Source organism: Choloepus didactylus, chromosome 27 (assembly GCF_015220235.1).
Source record: "Choloepus didactylus isolate mChoDid1 chromosome 27, mChoDid1.pri, whole genome shotgun sequence".
Classification (NCBI taxonomy): Eukaryota; Metazoa; Chordata; class Mammalia; order Pilosa; family Megalonychidae; genus Choloepus; species Choloepus didactylus.
Genome location: NC_051333.1, coordinates 21,745,299 through 21,767,671, shown reverse-complemented (window position 1 = coordinate 21,767,671; position 22,373 = coordinate 21,745,299). Strand labels below are relative to the sequence as shown.

The 22,373-nt window shown below is 52.8% G+C and overlaps 1 protein-coding gene and 1 pseudogene across 1 annotated transcript; both read right to left on the bottom strand.

Annotated features, from left to right (window-relative positions):
- Nucleotides 1-4,957: 4,957 nt before the first annotated feature.
- CEBPA (CCAAT enhancer binding protein alpha) lies at nt 4,958-7,534 on the bottom strand. Its single transcript, XM_037819553.1, has one exon. The coding sequence runs from the start codon at nt 7,427-7,429 to the stop codon at nt 6,371-6,373; it is 1,059 nt and encodes a 352-aa protein (XP_037675481.1). The 5' UTR covers nt 7,430-7,534; the 3' UTR covers nt 4,958-6,370.
- A 5,520-nt stretch (nt 7,535-13,054) lies between these two features.
- On the bottom strand, nt 13,055-20,747 carry LOC119521204 (annotated as a pseudogene).
- Between the last annotated feature and the right edge of the window lie 1,626 nt (nt 20,748-22,373).

The following is a 22,373-nucleotide window of genomic DNA, read 5'->3' as shown; positions in this document are numbered from 1 at the left end:
GGAGTGATTTGTCATGCTTAGTCACTGTAATTGCTCTACCAAAACTCAGGAATCAAATAAAACGTGTTTGCAAATTGTAAATCATTCAACCAGGCTATTCCCGGCGGGTCTGAACCTGATGTTGAGGGTCACAGTGGCTCCCTCCCAGAGGGGCCTGTGTAAGGCACCCCCTTCCCGACACCCCCTTGTCCCAGTCCTTCAGGCAGGGGCTGTGCCCGCCACGTCCCGCTGAGCCCATTGCCCAACGTACTCGGGGAAGGTTGCAGTAAATCAGCTGCATTTCCTCATGGGCGAGAGGGGCAGGGCCTTCCTGGAGGGGGCGGGGGGACGCTGGGGACAGTGCTCTGGTTGGCTTGGGGGCCAGGGGACTCTCAGGCCTCCAGGGTTGAGAGCAGGGAAGGGTCAGGGGCTGCTTGAGGAGAAGAGGCTTTCTTCCTGGTGAAAGGTTGGGCTGCCACGTGCCAAGGAGCAGAAATGTCTTCAGTCCAGAGGCTCGGGACAGGCTGAGATGGACCCCTTCACACCGTCTGGGTCCCTGGGAGACACGCCCTGACCCTACGCCACCTCATTTGGCCACTGGTGTCCCCACTCTCTGGACATCTTCCCTCAATAACGATCTTGACGTTCATCCTGGAGCGGGGAAAAGACCTGAAAGACCTTTAAAGCAGAAAATTTGTGGTTCTGGCCGCCCATGCCCCAGTGCAGCTCCAGCAGCTTTGGGGTATATGGCACTGCCTCACTTTTCCCCCACCCTTTCCCCTCCTCCAGCCGTCCCACCTCCTCCCTGTACACTTGAGCACAACCATCTCTCTGGGGCTGGGAGCTAAGCCAACCACACAAAGACCTAATCACACATCTAAGACCTCATGGGTTAACCTTCTTAAGAGTCTTGCATTTTAAGAGTAACTTCGTAGAAGCAACAACGCATCTAGAGTGGGTTGCCAAGGTGGATTCTCATTTCTGGCAGCCTTGGGTTGCCCCTCACCTCAGTAGCAAGCTCTGATCTCTTAAGCCCCTGCTTGGCAGCTCTCAGGCCAACATAACAGGCCCAGGAGTGGCGAGGAGAGGATGAGCATGTCCCTTAAAGAAGAGAGATCCACGCACTCAACAGTATGCATTGAAGACCTGCTGTGGGCCCCACGCTGGACATCCCTGGGGACCAAATTCAGCAGGAGGCCGAGAAAGGCAGAACCCTAGGTGAGTTCATTCCAGATGGTGCCAGGAGCTTGTGGTGACCCTGGAGGAGAACAGTTTCCATGGAAGGGGCTGGTGGAAGATGCAGATGAGGAGATGGCAAAGACGAAGCTCGGGAAATAGGTTCTCTGTGAATGCGAGGATCACAACGGCTGCTTCTCAAACATGCCAATTCCCAGCCCTGACTTGATGGGTGACGGGAAACCACGTCTTTAAGCCCATGTTAGGTGGGGTTCCAGGCCAGGGTTTGAGAAATGGACCAAGAGAAGAGTCCAGCTCCTCAGCTTTGCTGGGAAAAGTCTTCAGAACAGCAGAGGGTTTGTCTCCCATCGTCCTGGCCCAGCCCCTTTGCAGCCCCTCGAGGCTGCCAAGCCACTGCACCCAGCTCCCCAGCCATCACAGCAGCTTCTGAGAGATCCGTTGGTCCAGCCCGAAGTGTCCGCCACGCCCATTCTAAGGGATCCCCCTGGGTCAGGCCCCACCAGGCCATCTCACACTATTCTGCTGTTGTTTGGCACAGGCGGTGGGTGGAGGCACGGCAGATGAAGGGAAATACACCCAGAGAGGCCTTTTCCTAGCAGGCGGGGCCAGAAGGCTGGAAAAATAATAAATAAAAACAAAAGGGAAGGGAAGCAAAGCCCTTGGGTGCCAGAGGGGGCCTGGCCGAGGCTGCAGCTGCCTGAGTAATGGGTTCCACATTTGTCTGGCTCCGTCTGCCGCGACCAGGATCCAGGGTGCACAGCGGGCCTTGCGGGGGCTGGAGGGGAGAGCCCCGCTGTGGCCAGACCTCGGGCATACCCTGGCGATGGCCCCTTCCCGGCCACAGCATGGCTGCAGTGACCCTGCAGACTCCTGCCTGGCACTCCTCCGGCAGCCCAGGGCCCCCTCCCTGCCCCCCTCTGCAGCTCCTGGGTCCCCGCCGGCCTTCACAGATTGTTCGCGTTATTAATGCTGTTTCCCAGAGATTCCATCTGGCTTTTAAATTGCTCTGGGATGGGGTTAGGATGCTTTGATAGTGAATTGTATCTTTCCTGAGTCTGCTTACGTCAAATGCTCCATCCACGGGGTGGGGGCCCGGAGGAGGGGGAGGGAGGATGGGAGAGGGGGAGAGAGCACAAGCTTTTTCATGGAATCAAGAAATATCTCCCAAGGTGCTGGTTGTTTAGTTTTAAAGAAAAAGAAAGGTAGGGAAGGGGGAGGGGAGGGGAGGGGAGGGGAGGGGAGGGGAGGGGAGACTTCCCTTCCCCCATTCATCAGCATAGGAAACAAACTGAATGGGACATCACCACCATCCAGGAAGGCCTGTGGGTGTCCTGGAAGGAGAAGTGTCTTGGCTGAGCCAGGTAGGGGTTTCTGCACCCCCTTGCCCTTCACCGTGAGTGGCCTCCTGCCTCCTCTGCCCGCAGCCCCGTGAAGTCAGCCGCCCCTGGAGGAGGCCCGACAGGTTCCTGCCTGGGAAGGAGGGGGCGGGAGGCCTGGGAGAGGCATTTGCTCCTCCCCAGTTCCAGTGGCTCATGGCAGGTGTCAGAGCCAAACCCCATCCTCACAGATTCCCAGGAGATCCAGAGATAAGGGTGACATCCGTGACAGCGCTAAACCACCTGGAGTTACCGTGGGCAAAGGAGCTGCCTCCCTCTTTCCCTTGTGCCCTTGGTTCCTTCCCCGGAGGCTGGCTCCCCTGAGCAGAGCAGGGCGCCCAAGCTCAGGGGTGGCCCAGTTTGGGGCATGAGGTCCCTGCTCTCTGATGCTACCTCTCGTGGGGAGAATGGTGCAAAGCAGGAGCATCTAGGCATTTGAGACAGGGCCAGGGGGGGGCTGCCTTACCAAGTCTTGGGTCAAAGCCACTGCCTCCAGGAAGTCTTCCCTGATAGCCTCTATTCACACTTCGAGCCTCCCTTCATCACACTCGTCACCTTCAAACCACATCTTTGGGCCACAAGACTGTGAGCTCCCCAAGAGCAGAGGCGGAAGCTGCCTGTTCCCAGCTGAGTCCTCGGCACAGGCCCTGGCATACAGTAGAATTCCAATAAATACTCAGGGTATGCTCATTGCCGGGCTCTTGGAGGGGTTCTTCATAAAGGCTGCAGTCAGGAGGGAATTGGTGGGGGGCATCCCTGCAGGAAGCAGTGGGTGGCAGGGGGCAGCTCTCCCTGGGAGGCTTCTCGGGCTGGGCAGCACCCCCCGAAGGGCTCCCCTCCTGCTGCTGTGTGTCCAGTGGACCACGCAGGGGTTTCTACCCGCCCCATCCCTTTCCCGGGGCTCGATGTGGTTGGCTGGGTCCTTGAGGAAGCCCGGCCCGGACCTCAGGACAGGCGGCGGGAGGGAGTGTCCCACGCGCTGACAGCTTTGAAAGAGGAAACCCCCAGTGGGGCAGTGGGAGGGGAGGAGGAAGGGCAGGGGCCGCCCCTCCCCCCGCTCATCCTGGGACCTGTGCTGGGGGCAAAGGGGGGAAGCCCAGGATCAGCCCCTCAAACGAGAAAAACTGGAATTAGCGCTGAACTCCGAGAGGGTTTGCTGGGTGTCTTGCAAGCTGCGGCCTGCCCCAGGCCCCTGGGCGGGCCGTGCGCCGCTGCCTCCTCGGTTCCCAGGGTGCGGGGCAGGCCGCCGCCTCCTCAGCGGGCTCGCGGCCTTTCCTCCGCCAAGGGCGGCCATGGGTGAGGAGGCGGCGAGACACGGGACCGAGGGGGCTGGGAGGAAGGGGTTGGGGCAAGTTGCCCCCGCTCGCCTCACAGGCAGGTAAACCCAAAGCTTTCAGGCTTTACAAACGAATGCGTCATTTCTTGCAAATGCCCCCGTCCCCACTGGCATGTGCTGTAAGCTGCACGGTGAACACACTCGGGGTGGAAACCAAAGGTAGAAAGTGTTTTACCATTTTACTCCTGGAAGAGGGTGAAATCTGAGTGCCCCGCCGACCTCGGGGCTACTTCCTCCCAAGCCCTGTTATTTCAGGACTGAGGGCTCGCCTCCCCTGGTTGGCGGCTGCTGCTGCTAAGGGGGTGCTGGGGCAGCTTCCTGCTGGGTCCAGGGTGGTTCCTGGTGGGGAGGCTGATGTGGGGCTGGCTCCTTGGCAGGGGGTATGTGGGGAGGGGCTGGGGGAGGCAGCTCCGGGCCCCTGCGGGGTGCTGTGGCCTTCTCTTCCTGGGGTGGGCTGGCTGGAGGGGTGCACAGGACATCATTGGGGTAGGCTGCACCCACATGGCCCAGAGAAAGTGGAGAGGGATGGGGAGTCCTGCCACTCGGGGCCTCTTGCTGCCGACCCAAGGGTCCTCCCGGAGGCTGGGGGCAAAGTTGGGTGTGAGCAAGGCTGCTTCAGAGCACGAGCTGTGAGTGATGTGGTCAAGGGGCCCCTTGGGCCTGGAGCTGCTGGGCCAGGCCTGCCCGGGTCTGGAAGGGGCGTGCAAACCTCAGCCAAGAGCTCCCTCTCTGAATCCCTCTCCTCCTCTCAGGGGCAGAGGAGGGGCTCTCCACCATAACAAGTACCTCAGCCAGGACCCCAAGACCCCTTTCTCCCCTCACAGAAGAGTCTCACTGTTCTGTGGGCTCTGGGCATTCTCAGCTTGGAATCTTGTCTTCCCCCAGCCATTTCTTTGCCTCGACTGGGAGAAGTCACCCCCTTAAGGTAAAGGGGGGGCTCAGGATGGACAGAGAACTAATGAAAGTCAGGATTCTAGCCAGAGAATATGCTGTGATTATTTACAAATGTGACCTGGCTCACAAAAAACCTTGGAAGGAGCTTCTTTCTGCTTATAAAAAGACACCAAAATTCACTTTGATATGTTTATATTATAGATATAATACATAAAACATCTAACATGAAACTCTGTGTTCTCCCCGAAAAGAAGAGAAGCAAACTGTCCTGCCCCAGCCCCCCGCCGTGGTCTGTGTTCCCAGGCTGTGTGTGGTGGTTGGAGACCTGGAGCCAGGGCCTCTGGGGGGCACAATCCTGTGGGCAGCCTGGGCTGGAGACGGCCTTGGCCAGCAGGGACCCAGTCGGCCCAAGACCGAGGCCCACAACCACCGCACCCCCCACCCCCGGGGAAAGCTGAGGGGAAAGGGGAAGCCCACCTCACCTCATTGGTCCCACGGGAGCAAAAGCGATCCCAAACCAAAAGGAAAGAGAGCCTCGGACCCTCCCCCACGTTGCCGACAGAGAGTCTCATTTTGGCAAGTATCTGAGCAAACCAAAACAAAACAAAAACCAAATAAAATGGTGGTTTAGCATAGACGTGCACATCCACATTGCACAAGGCACCGCTGGGACACAAAGAGGCCAGAGGCAAGTGTTGATATCGGCTGATAAAGCAAAATATTTGGAAACTTCTCAGGACTCCGGCCCTCCGGGACGGACTGATTGTGCTTCGAGTTCCTATGGCAATGTTGGCGACATCCTGAACAGGGGAGGCCGAGGCTCCCAGGGTCCCTGCACCCCCACCCTCCTCCTCCAGGCCCCCGCGCCTATGAACACATGCCCTTGTGGTTGACCCACAGCTTAGCTTTTTGGCCTGGCTGGGGAAAGCTGAGGTGGTGTCTTCCCACTGGTCACTTGGTGACCCCCATCTCAGAGTCCTGCCGGAGGAAGCTCAGCCTGTTGGAGGCTTATGGGGAGAGGGAAGGAACCAGGGACCCTCCCCTTCATGTAAAACTTGAGGAGCAACCTTGGGTTGAAAGCCCCCAGTCTCTGGGGTTCTTGCTCTGTAAGGAGAGGCACCATTGGGAGGCTGGAGCTGGCTTGTGGCAATCTGCTCCCCCAACCTTCCTCCCGCGGTGGTGGTGGTGGTGGTGGGGCTGCTGCAGCCTCCAGAAGGCAGCAAGAACCCTTCGAATAAAATGGCAAGGCACACATTTGCTCCCCCTACTCGGTAGGAATCAGAGCGGTGAGTTTTCGTTTCCAAGGCACAAGGTTATTCCTTAATACTAGAGTTGCCGGGCTCCCGGCTCAGCCTCACGGCGCTTCTCCCGTACAGAGAAGCCACTGCCCGACCCCTCGTCTTAGGCGCACCGAGTCCGGTGCAGAGGAAGAGGGGGCACGCGGAGCAGGTTAGACTTTCAGTCGGCACCGGGATCTCCTAGTCTTGGCTCGCGCGGCTCCGGGTGCCTTAGGGATCCGGCGTCCCGAAACCACTCTTCCCCGCTCCCCGCCAGGGGCCGGCCTAGGGCGGTCCCGCCGCCGCGCGCCTCACGCGCAATTGCCCATGGCCTTGACCAGGGAGCTCTCGGGCAGCTGGCGGAAGATGCCCCGCAGAGTGTCCAGTTCGCGGCTCAGCTGTTCCACCCGCTTGCGCAGGCGGTCATTGTCACTGGTCAGCTCCAGCACCTTCTGCTGCGTCTCCACGTTGCGCTGCTTGGCCTTGTCGCGGCTCTTGCGCACCGCGATGTTGTTGCGCTCGCGCCGCACCCGGTATTCGTTGCTGTTCTTGTCCACCGACTTCTTGGCCTTGCCCGCGCCGCCGCCGCCCGCGCGGAGCTCGGGGTGCGCGGCTGCCAGCCCCTTGAGTGCGCCGCCGGGGCCGGGTAGGCCGGCGGAGCCCAGCGCGGGCGCTGAGTGCGGGCTGGGCACGGGCGTGGGCGGCGGCGTGGGGTGGCCGGGCTGCAGGTGCATGGTGGTCTGGCCGCAGTGAGCGATCTGGAACTGCAGGTGTGGGGCGGCCAGGTGCGCGGACGGCGGGTGCGGGTGCGGAGGCGGCGGCGGCGGCGGCTGGTAGGGGAAGAGGCCGGCCAGAGCCAGCTGCTTCGCCTCGTCCTCCTCGCGCGGCTCCTGCTTGATCACCAGCGGCCGCAGCGCCGGCGCCCCGACGCGCTCGTACAGGGGCTCCAGCCTGCCGTCCAGGTAGCCGGTCGCCCCGCAGCCGTAGCCGGGAGGGGGCCCGTGCGCTCCCCCGGGCATGACGGCGCCGCCGGGGCCCGCGGGGGCGCCCGGGTAGTCGTAGTCGCTGCCGCCGCCCACGGGGGCCGAGGCCGCCTTGGCCTTCTCCTGCTGCCTGCTGTGCTGGAACAGGTCGGCCAGGAACTCGTCGTTGAAAGCGGCCGGGTCGATGTAGGCGCTGATGTCGATGGACGTCTCGTGTTCGCAGATGCCACCCAGAGGCTCCGGAGCGGCAGGTGGGGCGGGGGGCTGCGCGGGGCCTGCGCCCCGGGGAAAGCCGAAGGCGGCGCTGCCGGGCGCGTGCCGGGGGCTCTGGAGATGGCTGCTCATCGGGGGCCGCGGGTCCGCCTCGTAGAAGTCGGCCGACTCCATGGGGGAGCTAGAGTCCACCCGGCATGGCGAGCCTGGGCGCCTCCAGCCTGCGCGGGAGGCCGCTGCCGCCCACCCGGAGCCCCTACTCGCTCGCGCCCGCGCAGCTCCAGGTCGCGAATGGCCAGGCCCGCGCGGGCCCCGCATTTATACCGGGGCGGCCGTCGCCCCCTAGTGTCCGAACCAGCCTGTGACCACCGGCCGCGGCGGCGCGGCTCCTGCTGGGTCTTAGCGCCCGCTCTTCAAGGGCGGTACGCGGGGGGCTGCGAGAGGCCGCGGCGCAACGCCCACTGACCCCGGCGCTGCGAGCCGAACCATCGCGGGCGCGCGGCGCCCGATCCCCGGCCCGGCTGTCGCCCCCGCGCACACGTGGTTGGCGGCGGAGCGCCCGCCTTCCGCCTCCCCAAGGCACCCACTTGCAGCCAACGGACGGGAAGCCCAGGGTCACCCAGAGGCCGCGCCGGGGGTTGGTGGAGGGTGAGACTCGGTCTCTGGGCTACCGTGGCGCGGATTCGCTTGAAAAGGAGAAATCAGTCCCGTCTGGGACTTGGGTCCCTGGAAGCCGGCGGCGCAGAGTGGGGGCGCGGGGACGCTGTTTCCGACGCGCCACAACGCGCGGCGCAGCGCGAAGCTGCTGAGGGGAGAGGTCCGGGCGAGAGGACTCTGACTTCCAGCTGCGCTCTCCGGGAGACCCCACCGAGTCCGCGCAGAAGCACTTCGCCGCAGCCCTGCCGCTCGGGGTCCTCCGGGTCCCTCTAGCTCCGCGGCGCGGGGCGCTAGGACCCGTGGGGAGCGGAGGGTACGGGAGGCGGCCGCGGCCCGGGAGCCCGGAGGAGCGGGCCGGTCGGGCTGCCGAGGCTGCAAGAGTTTTTCTTTTCAATCCCTTCTCCGGGCCCCAGCGCGAGGGTTGCAAGGCACGCGGGGTCAGCCCTGCTAACTCGACGCAGAGCCGCCAAGTTGTCTCGGAGGAACTGACGGGCGGGCCTCGGGCAGGCAGAACTGGACTCCGGACGGAAGTCCCGATCTGGGGTTAAGGGAAGGTGGGCAAGCGCCGAGCGGGGTCCGAGGCCACTGCTTCCTGCCCGCATTCCCCGTCCAGCTGGGCGCCGACGGCGGGAGCAGGGGCGTCAAGGAAGCCAGGGCCTCGGAGTCTCCACGCCCGCGGCTCCAGGTTTGAGAACCACCGAGATACTCTCGAACGCTGGACCGTAGGGCGCGGACTCTGGGGCCCAGGTGCAGAGTCCCCGGGAGCCCGGGGGTCGAGGCGGCCAGAATTGGGTGCCTCTCCGGCGCCTAGGCGCCACCACTGCCTGGGAAAGGGGTTCGCGGCTGCTCATCTCTCCAGCTACGTGGAGACCCGCGCGATCTATCGGGGATCGCCCGGCGGCGGGTCCCGACGGGGGGCTCATGGGTCCGTCAAGTCGCTCCTGCACCGAGCCTCGCGACTTCTTGGGCTGACGCGCGGCGTCACCTGGGTGCTGGTTTAAGATGCGCCTGCCTGAGCATCTCTGGGCTGCGCAAGTCAAAGCCCCATCCCAGACCAGACAGTGGCCGGAAGGAGGAGGAAGGCACCGCGACCCGCTCGGGAGCCCCCCAGCAGGCGCGGCGAGAAAACGCTACTGGGGAGCCCAGGCTCTCACTGTGGTCACAGTAAAGATAGATGCGACTTCAAGCCGGGAACGCACACTGTGATTGAATCTATTTCTACTCAACATAATCCCAATGATTTGTGGCCCAAAGTCTTCATTTTTGGGTCAGAGCTCATAAGCAAGATATTTTGAACTTGATGCTTTGGGATTGAGGGAGTGAAAAGAGACATTAAATATCTCACTGGCCTGAGCTAAGTTGCTGCCTTCCTGGCCAGGAGCAAGGCCGCTTTAGACACCTTGCCTTTGTGCAGATCTGGAGGGAAATCTGAAAACACACGGTGGCACTTTCCTTTATCCTGCAGGGCTAAACAGAGTGGTTTCTCCCAGAGCAGGAATGAAACAACAACAAAAGAAGGAAAGTGGGCTGGGCCTGCCACAGCCTCATCTGCAGAGTTGCTGTCTCCTCAACAGGAGTCCATCCTTCCGGAACTGGAAGAAACCACAGAGGGTCACCGAGCTGGGGGAGCAGCAGGATGGGAACTTGTCCAGACTCCAATGAGACTGTGCAGGTGAGAGACACTGGACCAGAACCCCCTGCTGAGGGCGGCCCTGCATGAGGGGCTGAGTGTGCATAGTGAGTTGTGGTCCTTCCCCACCCCACCCCTACACCAAGCCTCGCGACTTCTTGGGCTGACGCGCGGCGTCCCCTGGGTGCTGGTTGAAGGTGCGCCTGCCTGAGCATCTCCAGGCTGTGCAAGTCAAAGCCCCATCCCAGACCAGACAGCGGCCGGAAAGAGGAGGAAGGCTCCGCAACCCGCCTGGGAGCCCCCCAAGCAGGCGTGGCGAGAAAACGCTATTGGGGAGCCCAGGCTCCCCATCACTTAATTCATCCAACATGTAAGGGCCACAAGGGGGGTTAAAGATGTGCTGTGCTAAGAGCATGTTCTACCCTGGGGAACTGGGGCTCTGGAGGAGGTGACGGCTGACTTTGCCTGGGGATCACGTGGCCGTGGGCCTTCGTGTTGCACCTTGAAGGATGAGCAGGAATTTGCTGGAAGGATAAGGGAGGAGGGAAGGGCAGGTGCAAAGGTGGAGAGATGGCTAGTGCATGGCGCGGCCTGGTAACAAAGGACAAGCCCTTTGGGCGACTGGAGTGTGGGGAGCATTGGGGAGGGACTGAGATAAGGCTGGATCGGCAGACAGCTGGGCTGAGGGCTCCAGGTGAAGGAGTTTGGGTCCTATCTCACAGGCTTTCGTCTCCCAGTGTTTAACAGGGGAGTGCCCTGGTCTGATCTGGGTTCCTGAAAGGCCACTCTGACAGGGGCTGGGGAGGGGAGACTTGATCAGGGGAAAAGAACGGAGATGTGAGCTGAGCACCCCCGCCAGGGATGGAGGGAAGAGCTGGCAGGACGCAGGGCCAGGCCGGGGGGCTGATGCCTGCCGTCCAGCACGTGGAAGGCAGGGAAGAGGGAGGGCCTTCCCCTCCACAGCCCTGGGCCGCCACCTCCAGGACACCCACCTTCCTGCTTTGTGCTTCCGGAAGAGAGGGCTGTGGCCTAGAAACATCCGCCAAGGTCCACCTGCCAGGGTCTAGTTTTTCCTTTGAGGTCTAAGAGAATGCCTTGGCGTGAGGAGGAAGACGTTCAGAAAGCCGGTGGTGGGTGTCAGGGTGGGCTGGCCGAATGCCCAGAGGTGAAGGGGCACCCAGGGACCTGAGGTAGGGACATCCTGGAGCTGTCCAAGCCCTGAGGCAGGGACTGGATGGAGAAGTTGGGGAGCCCCCAGGGTTGGGGGAGCCAGCTTTCTATGGGAGGGGCCAAGGGGGTATGTGTGTGTGTGGGGCAGCCTGATAGACATGTGGGGTCAGCACTGGGCTGGAGAATTGGGAGTGAGTGCAAATCACTTGGAAAGGAGATGCAACTCATGTCCAATTGAGACAGAGTCCATAATGAGAGAAGCTTATAAATCCACTCTCTGACCGCCTTAAAGATCCTCTCTTCCATTGTAATTGATGGCAACTTGGCTGTCCTGGAGACAGATCTCAAGGAAGGCAGGCACCATGGGGCCAGGGACCCCAGCTCCGACAGGGCTGCCCGCTCCCCAGGGGCCAGGGGAGAGAAGCAACTGGAATGTACCCAAACATGCCCTGGCTCTATTTTTTTACAAAGGAGAAAACCAGCAGCAGAAATGACAGTGCATTGAAGAGGTGGGAAGTGTGCTGCTGACAGCTCAGAGAAGACTGCCCCACTGGGGGTGGGCAGGCCAGGGCCCGGGCGGGGGGTAAGGAGAGGCTGAGCACCAGTCGGGTCTCTGCAAATTGTGTCTTGAGCTCTGTGTGCTCCAGGACAAAGCCTGGTTCCAGACTCCTGTAAAACTCTTTGTGAGGAGACAAACAGGACCCTAGGAAATTTTTAATTTGCTTTGATTCACCCTTCCTAAGGCAATGCACACAAGAGAATAAGTTTGTAGTTTGAAAACCAATCAAATTCCAAAGAGCAAAAGCAGAACTAACCCTTCCCATTTAGTTTTCTAACTTTATCTAAAGCTAAAGCTTGGATGTAAGAAGCATCACTCCAAAGCATGACTAATCAAGATAAGATAAAGGCCAAGAGCTACGATTTTCAGGCACAGTTTCAGTGATTCAACAAAATACTCTCCAAGACCTCTCTGAAATTTAGGCGGAATAAACAAACTAACTGTTATTACAAATGCATTAGCAAATGAGTTTTGTTCTAACATGCTTTCTATTTTAGTACTGATAGTCAAAGACCGTGGACCCAGTGGACAATCAGCCACAAAACTAGTGTTTCTTATCAAGAGCCTCCCCTCTCTTGGAGAAGCCGTTCTTATCACCCTTTAGATTACATATGCTATCTCAGCAGGAGGCCCAGTGGTGTGGGGGTTCCTCACACTGGGTTAAAATCCCTGCTTCATCATTTACTTGCTTGATGACCTTTGGCAAGTTACCGAATTTCTCTGAGCCTCCATTTTCATCTCTGTAAATCGGGGGAAATAATTTCAATTTAGGGTCGTTGAAAGGATTAGGGAGAATGTCTATGCGGATGCCAGTTCCTGGTACACTGCAGATGCTTGCTTGATAAATAAAAGCTGGTTGTCTTATTCTTCACCTGTTTAGCCTCTCCATAAACACGCTTCTTCGCACGTAATGTCCTAGAAGGCCAGATTTAAGCCCTTTATTCTATGTTGGTGGAAAAACTCCTTTGTTAGATGATTGGGCCAGTGTTCTAAGGCTTAGTTCACCATGAAGTCATGGTGCTTTTGCAGAACATCGTGAAGTATAATTAATTCCATCCTCATGAACTAGAAATGACTTAACTGCGAGCAAAAGTAACAAGATTGTGTGCCTACCATATGAAATCACAACCATGAGTGCTTATAAAAAATCCATGCTGTCAAAATCACGAGAATCTGCGGTTTCCAGCTTTCTCTTAATAAATTCGTCCCCTCTGATGTATGCGTGGTTTCTTTTGTGGTTGCTGTTGTTCTTGTTTGTGTGTTTATTTTACTAGCTTGCAACTGCTAGCAGAGAAGTAGTAGCAGGCACCAAAAATATTAGCAAAAGGAAATCAAGTCAGAATTTGAAATTCATCTTAATTTTTTTTAACAAATTGGGAAAAGCCCATTACTCTCTGTTAGTGGAAAACTCTTTCTTTAGATGATGGAGCCCAGAACTCCCGGTCTATCGTGTGAGAAACACTGCAGAAAGCCTGCAGTAGATGTGGCTTGCACATTTGTGGGATCTGGGACAAGAGTACAAATGGCAGCCCCCACACCATCTGTTTAAATATTAAAAGTTACCAATCAAACTAAGAAACTGTTAAATAAAATATGTTTATCTTCCTGCCTTGATGGCTATATCTTCATCGTGTCCTAGAAGGCCAGATTTAAATTTAGAATTTAGCTCTGGAACCTGGGGTAGGGAGAGCCAGCTCCCCTCCTTCTCTTCCCACTCCCTTCCCCACCCCCCATCCCCAGAAGGGTCTTTAGTCAGGCGGCTGTAGATTCCCAGTCTGAGGGCTCAAACTCTGTCCAGACCGCTGAAAATGGCCATCCCCTGGGCGTAGGGGCACACATAGCAAGCACCCTGGTAAAGAGGCCCCCCGAGGCCCCGGCAGCTGGTAATTCCGCAGCGGGTGGACCCCACGCCCTGAGAGGAAGGAGTGGCCAGCAGAGGCCTGTGTGGGGCCCTTCAACGTGGGGCCTGGGGCAAGGGCCATCGTGCTACTCCAGGCAGGGACCCAGTGCCCTGGGAGGGTCAGCCCTCATCCAGTGCAAGCAGGAGGGCCCCTGGCCCTGTTTCTGTTGGAGGACATCAGAGGTCAGCAATAATCTCCATCTAGATACTCCCAGTCCGTCCCTTTGCACCACCTTGCCTCAGCCACCCGGGTCCCAGCCACCAGGCTCCCTCTCCTGGACCACCACAGCAGCCCCTAGCCAGTCTCCCTTCTGCCCAACTTACATCCTATCCCCACCCCCCTAACTCTCTCCTCAAAGCAGGCCCATAAATATGCACTCTGACTGCATTGCTCAACGACTTAAAATCCTCCGGTGACCTGTTGCATGTGAAATAAAGTCCAAATGCTCCAGCCTGGCCTCAGGGCCCTGTGAAATCTGGCGCTCAGCTCTCCTTGCTCCCCGTCTTCTCCTGGGCTCCCCCACGCTCCAGGCTCACCCCTGGTCTTTGCTGTTGCTCCAACAAGCCAAAGGGCCTCCCAGCCTCAGGGCGCTGCACTCTGCATTTTTCTCTCTCCAGAATGTTCTTCCCCAGGTGTTGGCATGACTCCTTCTCAGACAGCTGCCTCTCGGGGACCCAGTGCCCGGTCGCTCTTAAGCCACTAGTGCCATTTTATTTTCTTAATAACTTGCTTCAAAATGATCTTGTTTGCTTTTATTACTCGTGCTTTATCTGGCTTCCCTCTCCCCACTAGAATGTCAGCCCCACAAAGGCGAGGACTTTGTCCTGTTCTGCTGTATTTCCAGAGCTAGAAGGCTCAAATATTTGTTGAATGAACACAGAACGGATTGTGTTGAAGAAAACTACTACCCGGCCACCCAGCCTTCTAGAACTCAGTTTGTTCCCAGGTCTCGGGGGTGGCCCCATAGGATGCCAGGAAGACCATTACCCCCTTGGGTCAGAGCCAATCCAGGGCTTTCTGAAGCTCTTCTGGGCAAGTCTGCCAGGGCCTACAGAGCCAGGCAGTGCCTCCGGGTAACTAGAAGGAGGCCCCCCTCAGGCACATGCGGCTCCCCTGGTACTTGGCTCGACTGCCCAGCTGAAAAGCACCTTTCTCTTTGGGGGGATGCAGCCTGGCCAGATGCAAGACTTGGGGAGCAGAGGCCTCCTGAGTGGGGCTCTTTTGTGTGCAAACCGCTCAGCCCCACCTCGGCCTCAGAGCATCCCCCATCTGTAGGGCCCTGCTGGGAGGGTGTCTCAGGAGAGCCCAATTAGTCCATGGGTTTGTCCTCCCTGTGGACACGGATCTACCTGGGAAAGCTAGCCTGCCCCTGAACAGGCTCAAGTCAGAGGCAGGGGCTGCTCCCGCAGGTAGACTGGACAGAACCCTCTGCTTAAGGGCTGGGTGGGCCTCTGTGGAGCTCAGTCCTGGGCACCACCATTCTGACCCCATCCTTCTTAAAAAAAGAAAGAGAGGAAGGAAAGAAAGAGGGAAAGAAGGAAGGAGAGAGGGAAGAAAGGAAGGGAGGGAGGGAGGGAGGAAAAAGAAAAGAGAAAGAGAGAGGGAGAAAGACAGGGAGGGAGGCAACCTAAATAAGTGGAAAGCCAAATCTTGAAAACTAAAGCAGGAGTTTCTAAGGGCCAGCTGCATGAATGCTCTGATTGTCACCCTCTTTCCTTGTGATTCTACTCAGTTCCCCCAAATCTAAGCCCCTCAACACAGTCTCCAAAATGTAGGTGTGGAAGCTTTAGGAGAAACAAGCTACACCCAGTGGGCTACTTTAGATGTTTCCAAAGGCCCTATCTGTTCTAGCCCATTGGTTCTTCTGGAAGGGTCATTGTCAGGCCCTGCTATGGTTTCTGTTAACACACTGTCAGCTTGCACGAGGCAATGTAATTTGCAAAGGTTACCAGTCTTGACATCCATGCACGATAAATTCCCAACTGAAAAAAAGCAAGTTGCAGAACAGATGTTGCTTCCATTTTTTGCAAAAAAAATTCTTTAAATTGTATTTTTAGGTGTATAGAAAGCCATTGAGAGGAACACAAACCCAACTGTTAACAGTGCTTTCATCTTGGTAGGAAGTGGGACAGCTTGCACTTTTTACTTTATACACTTAGGAATATTGGTCTTTTTAAATGAGTGAATATGCATTTAATACTTTTATAACTTTATGAACTATAAAATAAATTTAATAATTCTGTAGATTTATCATATTTATAGTTTTATAAACTGTGAAATGTTTTTTAAGCCACCTTAATTTATTCTCCAAACATATAATGCCACAATGGTTGGACTAATTTTGTAAATAACTTCAAAATGCTTTTCAATGACCATATTTTCCAAATTAAAAAAATCTGAAGACAGGCTCCAAGAATTGATTGTTTTCTGATTTGTGAATTTGCTCATATGAAAACCAATACAAAGTCATAGACACTTAATGACATTTAGTTCTACATTCATTTTAAAAGAAAACAAGCTCATTTATTTGTATATAAAGGACATCTACAAATCAATATGAAAGAGATGCACAGTCTAAAAGAAAATGGGCATATACAGAGAGTTTATTTAAAAAAAAAAGCAAATGTGACTGGATTTTAAACATGTTTAAAAGTGTTGATACTCTGAATAAGAGATGTACAAATTACAATGACTCCAGTTGGACAGATAAAGATGAAGATGTTTGACCTCGTGCTGTACTCCAGTTGGGCATACCCAAGGATTATATATTGATATAGCATCTTCAGGAAAAAAATTAGTAATACCTATCTAATTTCAGAGTGTCCTTTGCCTTTCACTTTGCAATTCCACCTCTAGAAACTTAGCGCAGAAACTTTCACAAGTGCATAAAGAGGGACATGCAAGGATATTGACTGCCATGTTATTTATAACTGTAAAAGATTGGAAACAACCAAATATCTGCCGATTAATAGAAAACTGGTTAAACAACCTCAAGACAACTGGATAAAAATCCTCTGTGTCTCTGTTAAGAAGGAGGAGGCAAGTGTACCAGTTTGTATATATTATGCCCCCAGAAAAAGCCATATTCTTTAATGCAGTCTTGTGTGGGCAGATGTATTGGTGTTGATTAGACTGTAATTCTTTGATTGAGTGTTTCCATGGAGATGTGACCCACCCAACTGTAGGTGATAATTCTGATTGGATAATTTCCAGGGATATGTGGCCCTGCCCACTCAGCGTGGGCCTTGATTAGTTTACTGGAGCACTATATAAGCTCAGACAGAAGGAGCGAGCTAGCTGTAGCTGAGACAGACATTTTGAAGACGGCCACTGGAAGCTGATGCAGACATTTTGGAGAACGCCATTTTGAAACGCCACCTAGGAGCCAGCAGACACCAGCCATGTGCCTTCCCAGCTAACAGAGGTTTTCTGGACACCATTGGCCATCCTCCAGTGAAGGTACCCAATTGTTGATGCCTTACCTAGGACACTTTATGGCCTTGAGACTGTAACTTTGTAACCAAATAAACCCCCTTTATAAAAGCCAATCCATTTCTGGTGTTTTATGATCCAGCAGCATTAGCAGACCAGAACAGCAAGCCTGTATGAATGTATATGGAAAGAGCTCTGGCATGAGGCTATGATACACAAACACACAGTGCCCCAAATCTGTATAATATGCTTCCATTTATGTAAAAAGAAAGGGAAGGGCTTCATGTGTGCTTATGTGTACCAAGGAGTTGGACTTGCAAATAGGGGTGAGAAATGTTTATTATACATTCAGATATATAAAATAATTAAACAGTCATTAAGTAATATAAAATAGGGATTTCTCCCCCAAAATCCAAAACCTAACGATTGCTGTATATACCTTGAAAACACTAGCTGTGAAAAGGAGATGTAGTTTCATTTTTATATAATTGAATAGAGCTATAGGGACTATAAAAGCCTAAATGGTCCTTTAATTTCACTGGAGACCCTCCAGAAGTGTATGTCGTATATTTTATGCAACATGAGCCCATTTCCCCTAGATACGGAACTGAGTCTCTTGCTGTTGATTTAGCAGTTTGAGGACTGAGGGAGGGGCAGTGCCATCCATTCTCACCCCTCCAATTGGTCCCATTTTCAGTCAAAAGTCCAAAGGTCACTCAGAAAGCAAATAACCCACTAAGCTCTCCAGACACTCCCTCTTCGGCAGATAACCTCCCATGGTCCGGAACCCAGCGTGGGTCTTGGGAACCAGAGGACACTGTTGTAAATCCTCAACTCGTTGGCCAACAAGTGGACACGGCCCCCTACCAATGGAGAGTTTCAACAAATACATCTTTAGAATCAACATTTTATTATAATTCATTAGAGAATCCCACTTAACGTTCCAAATGCCATCATTTTTATCTTTGTCGAGGTGCAATAACAGTTAAACGAAAACCCGCATGAGTCACTCTCCCATAAAACCATCTGCTGACAGAGTTTGGCTTTTCTCTAAATGAAGGAAATGTGTAGACAGTCAGCAAGGGGTTGCTCTGGCCTCTTACTTTTCTGGGAGAAATTATTAGAAGACAAGCAGGTCGCATGGAATCTGCCCTGCGGCTCACGGGCACAGAATGTGCACATTGGGGTGGACATTAATGAATTCTTTGGTTGTCCAACACTACAGTGTCTGGGGATGCACCACCTTAGGCGTCCCAAACAACACAAGCAGAAACCAGAAGCGCTGTCTCTCCCAGCCTCCCTTGCAGCTGGGGTGAGGGGTGGGAGGGAGGTTCCCACAACACACATTCCGGTGGGAGCCAAGTCAGGGCTTGAGGGAGAGATGGAAGGAGCAGGTGCTGCCAGATTCCTCTCTGGCAAAGGTGGCCAAAAGGCAGCCAGTGTCTGGGGCCACACGGGAATTGCATCCGGCTGCACAGCCCTGCAGACTGGGTCCTCTGCCCTCGTAGAGGTGCTGCCAAACCCCTAACCATCTCCAGTATATTTGTTTCCTCTTTAACTAGTTAGCGAGGATTCTGTTGGCTATGCCCTACTGGGATAAGCCTGGGTCTTGGATGACTAACAGGGACCTGGCAAAAGGTCAAAGTCACAGATGACTCCTTCTACGTTCTAAGCTGTAACCTTAGTCTGGGCACTTTGCCCCCTTTATCCACCATTTCCCAAAGCTGGGTTGGAAAAGAATGGGCTGTGGAGTCAGCAGCCAGATGGAGTGCCACCCAAGCAAGGTGACTTTGTCCAGTGGCTTAACTTCTCTTCGTCTGTAAAATGGGGATAAAAAAGGCATGGCCTCATAGAGCTGTTGTGGGGCTTAAATTTTAAAAGCTGTTAATAGCACTTAGGTGAATATTCAGGATGAACTCTCCTAGCAAGGAAATAAAATAAGATGCATGGGGGGAGTTAGAAAATGTCTTACTGTATGGGATCAACATCAAAGTCCCTATAACAACTAGGCCAGTGGGTCACAGCCTTTTTTTTTCCTTCTTTCTTTCCCTTCCCTTTTCCTTGCCCTTTTCCCTTCCCTTCCCTTCCCCTGCCCTGCCCTTTCCTGCTGGAGACTCCTTTAGAATTCAGTTAATACATATCCCATGGGCTCCAACTGTGTCCCAGACACTGTGGAAGTAGACAGTGTCTGTGCTCACACAGAGCCTCCATTCTGGGTGGAGTGGAGCTAGGCAATAAACCTGCAAACAGACGCATCCATCGTTTCAGATATTCAGGTGTGCAAGGACAAGAGTGACTGGGAGGGAGGTGGCCCCTTTGCACTAGATCACCACGGGGAGCCTCTCTGAGGAGGTAACAATGGAGCAATGACCTGAAAAAGGAGGGGCCGGCCACGCAGGGAACTGAAGGAAGCGTGTTCCAAGAAAGGGGAACAGCAACTGCAAAGGCCCTGAGGTAACCAGACCCTCTTCCTGCCAAAGGCCCAGCTTCAAACGCCCTCTGGATTTTCTCAGGCATCTTGGGGACTCTGTTCTTGGTGCTCAATTCGTGGGCCGAGAGCACCTGGCCTGGGTGTGCCCAAGCAGGTCTCACACAGCCACCTGTTGGGATGCTGTGGAAGGAATTTCTATTCTGGGGTGCACAACCAGAAGGCTTTTTATTCTAAGATTCTCGGGCAGATCACTGCATTGTGTTCTAAGTATGAAATCCATTGCTGGCTTATTCACCAGGTAGGTGCTGACACATGTTGGAACTGAATTAGATAAAAGGAAAAACTTCCAAAAATTTTCCTGATGTTGCTGTCTTCTTCAACACCATTTTTCTTTTGGCCTTTTCTAAACTTGAAAGGGCAAGGTTGACCCTTCTTCCAAGCAGCCCCCCCCCTTTTTTTCTTTTAAAGAGACAGTCTTTATTTTAAGGATTTGTCCAGTGAAGAATTTAAAAAGTGGTAACGTTTTTTAGAATTTATTTATCCATATTTGAAAGGAACTGGTGTTCTGAACAAGTGCGAAAATTCAGTTAATACTGTTGCAATATTACTCAAGGAATTCCAAGACACATGGTCTTGGACACGATAAAAATCTCTGTCATTGATATGGAAACTGACTGCTTCTTGATTTTCCAAACACATGGTGGTAAAATCAACAATATTTGATCACTTCTGTTCTTTCATGAATACATAAAAATTAAAATACCCAATTAAAAAACTAATGTGTCTTCTTTTTAAATGTTTCTTATTGTTTTCAATATTTTCATTCAATAGTGGTGTGGTTTAAAAGATTTTCCATTCACAAGTGAAACAACAATCCATCCAAAGGGAACTGATAGTCTATAGGCTCATGGTGAAAATAAAGTGTTCATACTGCCATAAGTGACATTTCTAATATACAAAGCAGATAAAATTCTTACATGCACAAGCTCTACTAAGTAGATGGTCACAGAACTAGAACATTTAGTAATTTTACTGGTGACGTCAATGGGATTCTGGATATTGCCAAACTCTATCACTTGACTTGAACTCTCATCTTAGGCTTTGTATTTTGCTTTTCCAGTTTCGCTAATGACACAAACATGATTCAAATCCCTGAAGTATTCATTATAGTCAAGGGCATATCCTACAACAAATTTGTCTGGAATTTCAAATCCAACAAAGTCTGGTCTCTAACACTTCCAGGGTTCTTATTCACCAGTAAGCTGGTGATCTTGACCTTCTTTGGATATACTGCTTGACCAAGGAAAGCAAGGTTGGCTTGGTTTTGCCAGTGTTAGTTATATCTTTGACAATCAAGACATTCTTTCCTGTTAAAGTTGACAGATCATCTTCACTTACTTTTATGTCTTCTGATCACTGGTTATTACAGTGGCTCTTTAGTCTGATACAATCTACAGTCTGAGGAATGGATCTATCACTATTTCTGTTCAGTGCTTTGATGCAATCTGCCAAGAATGTATAGCTCCCCCTTGAGCACATGGAGGGCTACAGTGTGATGGCATCCCATCTCCCTCATCACATCTCGAGCAAGCCGTTCGGTTCTGTCCAAAAATTGGTCCATGAGGAATAAATGCCCTGTCCAAATCTTCAGCATAATGATTAGGTATACCAAATAAATTCAGGTTGCAGCCTGCATTATCAGTGCTAATCATGACACTGGGTCGCTGTAGTGGATCTTGGTCGTCGAAAAGTGGAGGAGACCAGAGGTTCCCCGGACAAATAACTTAGATGGTAGAGTTCGTTATTGTATTAATGTAACCACTTTATTGTTGTTATTGTATGCACACAGATGGACAATATGATTTCTACACTTAAATATGTTTATTATATTGGGATCTTTAATCATAGAAGCTTTCCACAGTTTTAGTTCTCTAAATATATAAGTTAAGGTACTCAAGCATATTAACAGTCCTTGTATTTCCAGGTTCCCTTTCTCTATACAATAGCCAAATGGAAGTAGCATTTTCCTTTCAATAAGGAAAATTATTAAATTATTAAAATTATTAAAATAATTATTTAATTATGAATTATTTATGAAATAATTCAAAGCATTTTCATTTGAATAAACTGACCGTAGAAGTTAAATTATATAGTATATGTACCTTTTAATAAGATAACTATGGGGTTATCCTTTAGAATTCTTGTAACAGTTTCATTCTGTTGTCAGAATTTGTGTTTTCCACATGACATGGTCCCATTTTGCTATTTCGTTTGAGGAACGGCCCTCCCCCTAGTCCATAAAAGCCAGTAGAGCTGTCAATCATGGTGCACCACCTTCCTGTCACAGGAGAAGAGGTGTGGCCAAGGCAGTGCCATTTGTTGGACCTCTTGCTACTTATCTAAAATGATTGGTCCTGGGGTGGGCATGTGACCAAGGCAAGGCCAATCAGAGAGAGAGAGTGGAAGACAACCACGCCCTTTCCCACTGGGGTTGCTAAGCAGAGGACAGGAGTTTGGGGTTGAAAGGCTCTCATTCCTGCCATGTAGACGCCCCCGTGCTTGAATATAGCCACCATGTGGATGCAGCAGGGCCAAGAGATGAGCTCCAGATCCAGGTATACCTGACTCTTGCTCCAGTTTTGGACTACCAAATTGTAAGCCAATGAATTCCCTTTTTCCTTAAGCATTTTTTTTTTTACAGGATGGGTTTTCGTCATTTTCACCAACAAGTCCTAATTCACAGACCAATTATAAAACAATCAGCACACCACCCTCTCTGAGAGGGCATTATCTCATTAACATGAGGTCATAAGTGAAGTTCATGAGCAGACTTTGCTTTCTGGGCTCAAAGCTTAGGATCTGGGACCATATAATTGAGATTTGACTCGAAAGAGGAAAAAGGATGGTCTGCTTCTGATCATGGTCAGATAAGCTCCTAATGTACCACCCTCCTAGGGATAGCACTACAAACTTCACAAAATCTAAAAACCGGCTACCTGTAGGCACTGGAGAGGGAAGAAAAGCAGGTAGAGCTGGAGTGGAGTTGACACTTGGAAGATGGGGATAGCACAAAGTTTCTTTCCTTTTTTTTTTTTTAAATTCAGTTTTATTGAGATATATTCACATGCCGTACAATCATCCACAGTGTACAATCAGTTGTTCACTGTACTATTGCATTGTTGTGCATTCATCACCAAAACCAATTTTTGAACATTTTCGTTACTCCAAAAAAATTAAAAATAAGAATAAAAATTCAAGTAAAAAAGAACACCCAAAACGTCCCACCCCCCCCATTATTCATTTAATTTTTCTCCCTGTATACACCGTATAAAAGCAGT